The 10,165-nt window shown below is 36.8% G+C and overlaps 2 protein-coding genes and 1 long non-coding RNA gene across 3 annotated transcripts in view; 2 read left to right on the top strand and 1 right to left on the bottom strand.

The window, feature by feature from the left end:
* The window catches only part of col27a1a (collagen, type XXVII, alpha 1a), a gene marked incomplete at its 5' end in the record, with an annotated part of 5,253 nt that extends 2,732 nt beyond the window's left edge, over positions 1-2,521 (top strand). The window contains 1 exon segment of the mRNA XM_014006549.1: positions 199-2,521. Coding sequence (XP_013862003.1) covers positions 199-345 — 147 coding nt within the window.
* A 1,201-nt stretch (positions 2,522-3,722) lies between these two features.
* LOC106516278 (uncharacterized) lies at positions 3,723-4,517 on the bottom strand. The gene is made up of 3 exons (XR_001310083.1): positions 4,305-4,517; positions 3,933-4,016; positions 3,723-3,806 (listed from the first exon to the last, which is right to left on the bottom strand). It is a non-coding gene; the product is annotated as an uncharacterized LOC106516278 (long non-coding RNA).
* Positions 4,518-4,848: 331 nt separating this feature from the next.
* The window catches only part of cdk5rap2 (CDK5 regulatory subunit associated protein 2), a gene marked incomplete in the record, with an annotated part of 35,202 nt that continues 29,885 nt past the window's right edge, over positions 4,849-10,165 (top strand). Inside the window, 3 exon segments of the mRNA XM_014006550.1 lie at positions 4,849-5,039; positions 7,960-8,015; positions 9,453-9,514. Coding sequence (XP_013862004.1) covers positions 4,978-5,039; positions 7,960-8,015; positions 9,453-9,514 — 180 coding nt within the window.

Genomic DNA, 10,165 nt, shown 5'->3' on the forward strand with positions numbered 1-10,165 from the left:
ATTTTAAATATACCAACCTCACTCTTTTGTAACAACTAAGGCAAAAATGTAATTAATTCAGAAAATCTTTTCAGGACCCCACCTTGATGTTTCGGGACCCCACTTTGGGTCCCGACCCCAGCTTTGGGAAACACTGTTTTAGATCATATCACTGCAGAAGTAACAATCTTCTTGTTCTTTTGTGCTTTGGATGTTTAGATGAAAGATGGGCGCTGGCACCAGACACATTTTGTGTTCCACTCCCTGGACCCCACCCTGCTCCCTGTGGTCGACATCTACAACCTTCCAAAAAGTACCCCTAGCTCACACTACCATCTAGAAGTAGGTCCTGTTTGCTTCTTGTGAACGCCACAACGCTCTGACCACGAAGTGATGGACAACCTCAAGACCCAATCCCGCAGATGTGGAGAGAGAGCGGTCATGAAATCACTTACTGTTCAAGCGTGGGAAAAGTAATCCCCCCGCCCCCCTCAGATCCTGCTTCACTACCAATCTCCCAATGGACTGCATAAGCAAAATGGAGAGTAGGCACAGGGGGGCGAGGAGGGGGGAACACAGGAGCTGAGGAGGAGTTGGGGAGTTCTTGCACTAATTTCTCCTCAGACAGCAAACTCTTGAAGAAGGATCTATACATGGACGCCTGCTATAGGAGGGAGAAGGCCACACGATGTCTCCAGAACATTGAAAAGTGAAGGGAGACCAAGGCCAAGTTCAGCAGTGGACTTTTGTAATAACTTATTGTTGCAACAACCTGTAAACTATGTGTAATTTTCTGATATTCCGTTCTGTCAGAAGAGAATACCTAAAGTAATTTGGATCTTGTAAATATAGATATATATATATGCTCTATTATTGATTTTTATACATGTATATCTTATGTAAAGAAATAAATGTTAAGTGCAATAGAAAATTAAAGGATAGTCTGGGATTTGGAGCTTATATGGAAGGATTTTTCAGGGGTGCCATTTTTTACTTGCCTTTGGTGCTTGTCTCCCCATGATCTTGCATGGATGAATGAATCCAGAGGACAACTTGTTTACATAAATTAAGTGGAAGTCATGTTTCTTTAATTTACTAGTTTTGAAATGAGAGATTTTCAAATGGTGACACCCAGTTAGTTCTCAGTAAAAAATAAAAAATAAATAAATAACACAAACCAAAGCATAAAAGCCATCCACACAAAGCAATTCAAGATATTTAAAAACATATATTGCTGAGGTTGTTACTCACACATTATTGAGCCACATGCCACTGATAATGGAGAATTAGACAGAGTTTAAATAAGAAAAAAAAGAAAGATGTGGAGATCTAGTCCTCAGTAGTATTTTACTAAACACTTTCTTACTGTGGAATGTGAGAGTATTGCTTCCTCGTTTGTGATTTGAAATGAAAGCCAGCCAAAATCTTTACAGCGAACAGAGAGCAGGTACAGGCAATATTCAGATGAGAACTGAGCCACAAAACAGAGAAGAGCGGGTATAAAGATTTCACATAAAACCTCCAACTTTTACCCGATTCTCCCCCTAATCACAAGGTGCTGAGCGATTTCCTTAAGGTGCTAACCATAGTGCTGGTATTACACCACTTTTACTGAAAAATACAAATGCTTATAGCATATGCTTGCTTGGAATAATAAAATAAAGTCAAGAGGAATATTACCATACCTTTTTCTACAATGCAGATTTATTATTCAACATCACAATTTCTAAATTGCTCATCGTCTGTTGTTTATTTTAAATGTTTTGTTTGATGCAACTATAGAGTTGCCTAATTTGAAATTTTTTTCCTAAAAATACCAAAACAGATTACTGCTATAAATTACAGGGTTTAAAAGATTATTGGAAATGAAGTTATTTGTGTATAAGAAGCTCCGCTGAGCTGTATGTGATATTTTTAGAAACTAGTGAAGAAATTTTTATCAATAAAAAAATTATAAATATCTCTTTGTTGTAGCTTGAAAACAAGTGTGTATAATATTGTAACCATTGCTGTATACAGTAAATCCCCTTTTGCTAATTTAATGTTATTTAATGATGTTAACGTGGTTGCAGAGTGGGCAAATCTCTGATATTTGAAGCAAAACAAATTTCTCTGACATTATATATGTTATCCCAACTGGTCTTGGAGTTTATAGATTTTTTATGTGTAAATTTGGAATAAATTCATTCAATATTATTATTTTTTTCTTTCTTTTTTATCGTTTTTTATGATAATCATGTACTGTATGAGGATTGTGTTACACTAGAACTTGTGTTTTAAAGAATTATGCAAATATGTGAAAGTGGTTTCTTTTTGTAAATCTATTTTGAGAACAAGCTAAGAATACCTCATAATTTTACATGAGACTTGGAGCAAAAATTTTCTATTGCTTATTTTATAAAAAGAAAAACATTAAAAAATATCAACAATTGCAGCAAGTCATCAAACTCCGAATAAGATCATTTCATGGTGCATGCATCCTTTGTTTACTTTAAAGTCCTTGTTCAGTGTCCATTTGTTCAATAAATACTTTTAATTTGTATGTGGGTTTTTATTTTTTTTATTTCTTAGCCCAATTAAAGAACTTTGAAACCCAAAAGAGAGACTGAAGCATTGGATTAAGACAAATGAAAGGGCCTAATTCTTAACGTCTAATGCAAATTTACAATTAAATAAAATTTTGATATAACCCACATTCCCCCTCAAAAAACGGTCTCACATGAACGTTCTGTTGAACTTTTAACACATGCATTACTTCATTGTGGCTGCAATGCTACATTTTTTTGTCTTGAACTGAAATATTTTGTCATTGGTAATTTACATTATGCTGTTGCCCCAGCACAACCAAAGTATTTTTAACAAGGTTTAGATCTATATCAGAGCTGGAGATCACGGCACAATGAGGTCAGCAGGACCACATGCAGAGACGAAATCCTGAGGTCACCAAACAAGTCCTCTTCAACGCCCTGTCCAGGCTGAAGAGAAGTTCATTCCATAAAAGTTATAAACAGAATCGGCAGAATGAAGGAGTCTTCAGATAAACCACCTTCCAGCAACCTCACTGAGGAAACTCTGGGTACTCCAAACTGACAGGTGTCAGAGCCCATCCTCACCACACCTAAGGCCCCTGCCTTCAGCTATGGCACTAGGAAACCAATTTGTCTGGTCTCTTCTGCAAGTGGTGAGTGGGTCCACAGTAAGACAAACCCATATAAATCATTTGTGCTGAGCCCCTTGCTCCCTGTACCTCCTGGCATTCATCTACAAGCCCCTCCCCCAGGGCTGGCTCCAGGGTGAGGCACTGGAAGCCCACATCTGGGCGAGGGACATCAAGCTCCCTGTTGTCTTTTATCCATACACAAGTATTCTGACTCACTCTTTGGCGTGTCACATCGTGGACCAACTTGGGAGACCGTACAAAAGGCAATTTCCCCCGACAACATACTGTAGCTCCTTGGAATAAGAATATGTGCCAAGTCACAAGGCACTGTACAAAAAAAAAAAAAAAAAAACAATAAAGGAAGCCAGCAGATTGCATTGAATCTTCACTTCATCACAATCTCCAATTGCAGCACATTGAAAAAACTTCTTTCTAACAGGAAACCACAGAACTAGGCTTAGGATGGGCAGCCATCTGCCTTGACTGGGTTTGGGGGCACAGGAAAGAGACACACACTGGTCCAGATGTAGTAGTAGTTCTTTATTCATTTCACTTGTAACACAGATTAACAAAGTACAAAAAACATGCAATCAAAATAAAATCAAATAAAATGAAAGGCAGCAGCAGAAGAAGAAATCTTATAATATCTGCCGAGATGTATTTCCCTCTGTAAGAGAGACAAAGAAAACAAATTAGAAATCAGTACATCAACAAACTTCTCCAAAAGCCTGTGAATGACCTATTCATTCAAAACCAGGTGTGTTGGTGCAGAGAAACGTTGAAGGCCACTGACCTGAAGAAACACGTTCCTCATTTGGACTGAAATTATAAATTTCACCACAAGATGGCGCTGATGACTTTCGGAAACTTTAGTGCGCTGCTGGGCCAAAAACAATTATGTCATTACCGTTTTTTACCGGATCCGGTGTTAATTATAGGCTATTTCAAAACACCCCAGTCACCATATTCATTAGCCTACATAAAAAATTCAAAACATTTAGATGAACAAATTAAACAACAATAATTATAACAAAAATAATAATTACAGCATACTTTGTTGCACTTTCAGATCATGCTCAAAGAAAGTGAAACAAAAACGAAAATGCTTGTGAGTAGCTTTGAGTAAAATGCTTTCCTATGGAAATAATTTGATTTACCTACTTACTTAAATAATTTGTTCGCGGGAACCTTTGTGTCAACAAGAATGTAAACATCAGGTTTTGGATTGTGTTGTGTATCTGACCTTGAAAATACGAAGAAGAAAAAACTCGGTATTTAAAGAACAGTGTTTAATTAAAAATAAAAAGGTCACTTTTGGGATATTTCGTCTCACAAATGAAGTAACCCACGAAGGTTCTTCCAAGATGAAAATATTGTAAAGGACAGCGCAGGTATTTTTGAGCCCTTAAAACCCGCCTTGTTTGTTTGCTTTGGCCAATAGGTTTTCGTCTTTATCCACCCAGCTTGATGCCGACTTTCTAAATACTCGAAAATTTGAAACTTTGAGATACTTTGCAACAATATATCTATTGACTATCACGAATATGCATAATTTGAGACAGATTTATTACATACATCACGTTTTGAGTTATTTTAAAAATAAAATCGTCTGATTTTTTCCAATTAAAGGGTTCAAAACAAATTGTCAACAAAAAAGTCCTACACCACCTGAACGCAGCCTGATTTTTCAACGTGCACAATGGTGACGTTTACCATATCATAATGGCGGTAGCCTGACCTGTTTTGAATTTGGAACCGCTATTCGAAGTTTATACAGCCTTTAGGTGGTAAAATGACACATTTTATTGGCGAAAACAGGATATAACTGAGCTGCGATAATGGACCGAAGCGATTCTGTCGTGGGGGACGACTTGACGCTCCCTGTAGACATCAACGGAAGGTAAAACATGAAACAGCGATAGCTAGCGAGCTATGGCTAGCTTAGCTAGCTAGCAGCAAGTCGAAATTGTTGTGTGGTGCTTTAGCAGACAAAACAAAAAGCAGCATTTTACACGTGTGGTTAAGTGTTAAGTGTTTAAAATAGAAGCATTTCAACTGATTGTGTTGCTGGATTAAAGCGCCTCGTGAAAATAAGACCCACTCAATGTTTTTCTTTTGCTTTACCACGTTAATATGAGTTGCTGCAGTTTTCTCAAACATTTTACGCGTCTTTGCCGTAAAAATGAAGGTTTTGGGTACCCACTCCTTAATATAAGCTACCCAAAGCTAAGAAACAACGGATTGCGCCACTCCTTGAAATGTTGTAAGTAAGCAAATAAAATAAAGTCTATTACTAACGTAGTAATGGTAGGTGCAAGTTTTTAGATACGTCATAAATAATGATAAAAATAGCAATAATGGCAAATATAAACAATTAAAGCCTTATGTTTTTAAGTTATCATTAGACTATTACTACTTATTACAGTAAGTCATTCTCAGCTCAGTCATTGGCTGCTGCTGTGATATATTGCTGCGATTGGTAGGTTTTTGAGCTGTCATTCAAATGTATTAAAGCGGAAATTATATGAGCTCGTATTGCAGTAGCGACGACTGTCTACTTTCAAGTGACATGTTAACATGCTGTATTATAATGCTTTTCCTCGATGGCATGAAAGAAGAATGTGATTTTGGTAGGTGAAGTTTGCATTATTATTGGCTTTGTCCAAATGTGATTTCTTGACGGTGTTTGTTGATTGTAGGTCTAAAGTTTATGTGACTTTTCCTACCACTGAAAGGCTAGTTACAGCATCCCTGTTGTTTATATTTTAGTGTCTTGTAGTTCTTGCCCCTGCTTATGACATATTAGTCCAGCTGTGTTTTGTGAAAAAGTGGTCTTCCAGGTGGTAGGTGTGCCTTAGTAATCCAAGATGTTAGCTGATATGTGGGGTGTAAATTACTTATTGGGTAATTCTGCAACCGGACTCACTTTACATTTTCATTTTATAAAAGATGCGGCACACGCAGTTATTACTGTTTTAATGTCCACCATTATTTCCTGAAAGTGATGTGCGCTTTGCTGGTTTTCTGTTTGACGAGCAGCTGAGCAAAGAGAGAAAAAGAGGAAGTTACTGTTTACATGCTCTTTCATTGTTTCCACTGTGTGCTGGAGGGGTTATTACAACTTTACTACTGACAAAATGCTGTCAATAACTGTGATAGGAACCGATTGTTATGCCCTTTATCTTTTTTTGTTTTAATAAGCTAGATATTTATTGCCTACTATTGTTTCATGTTGTTGTGATTGGTGCTTTTGCTGAAATGACTGCTTTTGTTGTAGTGTGCTGCCTCTTCGTTTACACAGGAAGAGGTTGCTTGGCATGTGAAACCTCAATGATGCAATCAATGGCTGTCAGCACAGTGTTATTAACCTTCAGTGTTTTGTGAAGAATACCTATTTGGGTAGTTTTGTCAGCTCCTCTTGTGTCATCTAGAACTATTAAACAATAAAAAGCATTCTGATGATTATTCCACAGATATTTCAGGCCATCACTGAAATTTCTTGTCATTGCAATTTATTGTTGTGTTTAACACAGCTTTCTTTTAGGTTTTGTATTGTGTCAAAACGGAACAAAAACAGGGAAGAGATGTATTATGTTAACATGTTTACATACAGCATGTGCCTGTTGTTGGGAATATTCAGATTCCTTATAATCACAGAAAGGCTGAGAAAAGACCTGAACTATACACACTAGGTTAGGAGACGAATTTGTCTAATTCTTTCAGTTTCTCAAAGGATAAATTAAAAAAAAAATGCTAATTTTAATGAATTGTTTTAAAACCATTTCATATGATGATGACAACATGATGGCAAAAAGAGATGTTTTTTTATTTTGTATAGCTTTGTTCAGAGTCAAACCAAAGTAACCACTGACAGCAGGGTTTTGAGAGGAAGTTAGTGCTTTATATTTGTAAATATGAAGGTCAGGATGCGGACTATGAACTTGGATCCATATGTTTTATGTTGATGTGTTAAATATATGTAAATATATACTGCTTATTTCATCTTCATGGAAGACTGTTCTTTTTTTTTTTTTTTTTTACAATACTATAATATTTAAAAGGTTTGGTTGGGTCCAGATGTGTGTTGCTGTTGCTTTGTGTATTGTACTGAATGAAAAGAGTACTGTCCGATCACTGTGTGATGCTTAGCTAATCCTGAGCCACAGTAGTCTGTTTGTCTAGCACTGAAGGCTCCTTCCAACCTCTTTGTGACTGTTTTTCTCTTCTATTGGCTGTTTGAGCATGACAGCTAGGCTGCTCCTAGCAAGTGGTATCACACACAGAGAAGCACAGCACATCTTTGTTTGTCTGTCTTTGAAAGGTTCTGGCATCAATATCAACCTTAATATCAACCCTTATTTTAGCCGTAAGTATCACAGCCAAAGATTCCGACTCCTTTGATTCTCAGTAGTCTTGTCCCTACATACCCATCAAACTTTACAACTACGATTTTAAGCCCAGTTCTATGATCCTCAAATAGAGAAACATAACACACTCACAAACACAAACACAGGAGGCTATGTAGATGTAGATGTAGATGAAGCAGAGTCATTCTAAGCTATTTTTGGAGCGTCCTCGGGGTTCAGTGGAGCCGGCCACTGTGAGTAATGCACAGACAGCATGCATTCATGTTTATCAAAAACCATACCATTCTGTATCCACTCAGAGCAGAGCTTAATTTGATTCTTGTGTTTCGATTTAATGTCTATTATTACTTTTCAAATATTTGTTTTGTTTTAGGGAGAGGTTAGAATGATTTTACTAAATATTTGCTACAAATGGGTGAACATAGCATAATAAACAGATTAATTTGTCCCCAGCTGCAGACTGCCAGACTCGATAAACGCTGGAGAGAATTCTACAGACAGCATGACAGGTACTGTAAGGCCTTTAATTTTTTCCCCCTTTGTTCATTTTCTTGCTCAGGTGTGTGAATCTCATGTGGATTAATTAATGCTGCTCTTAAATTTTATGTTCCCTCCCTCCCACCGCTTTGTCTCCAAAGCTGTGATGAGGAACTTAGTGCCTGATGAAAATAAACTAAGCCCATTTTTTTTGTTAGACTCTGTAATTTGCAACAGTCTACTTTAGGTCTAAAGACTGTTAAGCGCAAGTAAATAAAGAGCTTATTACTGAAATAAGCCAGCATCATATGTAGTATAAATAAATACGCAGGCAGGCACTAATGACAGGCGATGTAAATCAGTAGCTTTATCACAATGTGACATTATATTGATTTGTTTAGATGATCATGCAATGTTTCATATCACAAAGTCTGTTATGATAAAATTTTCATTCACAAGTTTGTGATCACTGTGATATAAATACCCATCTAACACAATGATTGTGTATGATGGGCATTTGACATAGATTTGTGCATATGATCACAATATGGATCAATGTTTTAGTTTTGCCTCGATGTAACTCAATTATTATCATTTAATTGATGCATCGATGTGGATCGATGTATTGTTACACCCCTTCTAGTGACTGTGGTATATTTATTGCAAGGTTTAAATTTACCTAAAGACTGCACGTTTTTCAACATAGTTTTTTTTATACAAAAGGCACAAAATAGTTTGTCTGTCTTGACTACAAGCAATCTGTATAATATAATATTGTGAGCAGTTTATAAAATGTATTTTCTTGAGTACTTCTGTTGTATAAAATTAAATCTGATAGCTCAGATTACAAATTTCGAAATACATGGAAAAAATTTGAACAAATACATGGTAATTCAGACCATTCTTAATAGTGTCAGACTATTTTATGGAAACTAGAGTAAACTCTTGGTATTTTTTTGTGTTGCTGCAGATATAAGAAACATCCAGGAATTTTGGAAGAAGTAACTATAGATAATGAACATAATCTCTAAAGATTTGGACTTATGTTTACACTGAATGCTTTTATATATACTTAAGAAAATATAGATATATGTAACAGCTACTGAATGTATAAACAAAAGCGACTGAGAGAGCTGTGTAATGGGATGCTTCCTGTCAACCAGTACCAAACTGTTTGAGTCAAGACTGGTGTGTTGTGAAATGAGTTGTTGATCATGCTGTTACATGATCAGTTTTGAACTGCGTCACTTGGTCTAAACAGGGCAGCTCTCCAGAAGCTGTTTCACCCTGAGCATCTCTGCAATAAAAAAATAACTACTTTCCCTTCTCTCTCTAAAATTATCAGGATGAGGGTAAATGTAAAAGATAGCATAAGCTATCATAAGCATATGAACAAGATGGATTCTGTGCTACAAATACTCTACTGAAGCTGTGACTTAGAAAGCTGTACATATATCGTTGTTTTACAGCTCCATTCCTCCCTGATACGATGTCACCCATCAAAGCTCTCACCATGAAGGACTATGAGAATGTGAGTGTTGTGCTGTATGTTTTATTGTAATTATGGGTTAACTAATTATTATTTTTGAAGTTGATTATTATTTTTTGCTGAGCTTTTTTGGTGTGAGGTTTGGAATCAGCACTTTACCCCACAAAAAAAGTACAGGGTATAAAGCTGATCCGCTCTTTGCTTAAAACCAAGACATGCCATTTGTGGACATGTAGTGATGAAGTTTGTGTGTAGGAGGAAGAGAAGGAGGATCGAGGTGAGCTAAAGTCTATATTTCAGCATTTGATTGGAATGCACACTCAGATTTTTAGCCTGTGCTGTCTGGCTGGCCACACGAAAGCTTTACAGAGGGGTTCAGACTTCTAACACCCCCTTTTTACCAGTAAACCCAACCCCCATTGCCAGATGCATGTAGCTCTGACCCTCCAGCACAATGATGCACAGTCTACTACACCAGTGTTTCCCCTACCATTATACAGGCGGGGCGTGATATGTAAGCAGAAAGCTAATGGATGCTGGATGTTGATTTTTTTATCTTTATTTCAAAGAAGAGGATGAGGAGGAGAACGAGGAAGTTCTCCTCAAGCAGCTCCTAAAACTGTCAACCTGCTGACTGAGAACATTTGTATATATTACACTTTGTATACAGAACAATATAGCCTACTTATTAAA

Source organism: Austrofundulus limnaeus, unplaced genomic scaffold (genome assembly GCF_001266775.1).
Source record: "Austrofundulus limnaeus strain Quisiro unplaced genomic scaffold, Austrofundulus_limnaeus-1.0 Scaffold36, whole genome shotgun sequence".
NCBI classification, from domain to species: domain Eukaryota; kingdom Metazoa; phylum Chordata; class Actinopteri; order Cyprinodontiformes; family Rivulidae; genus Austrofundulus; species Austrofundulus limnaeus.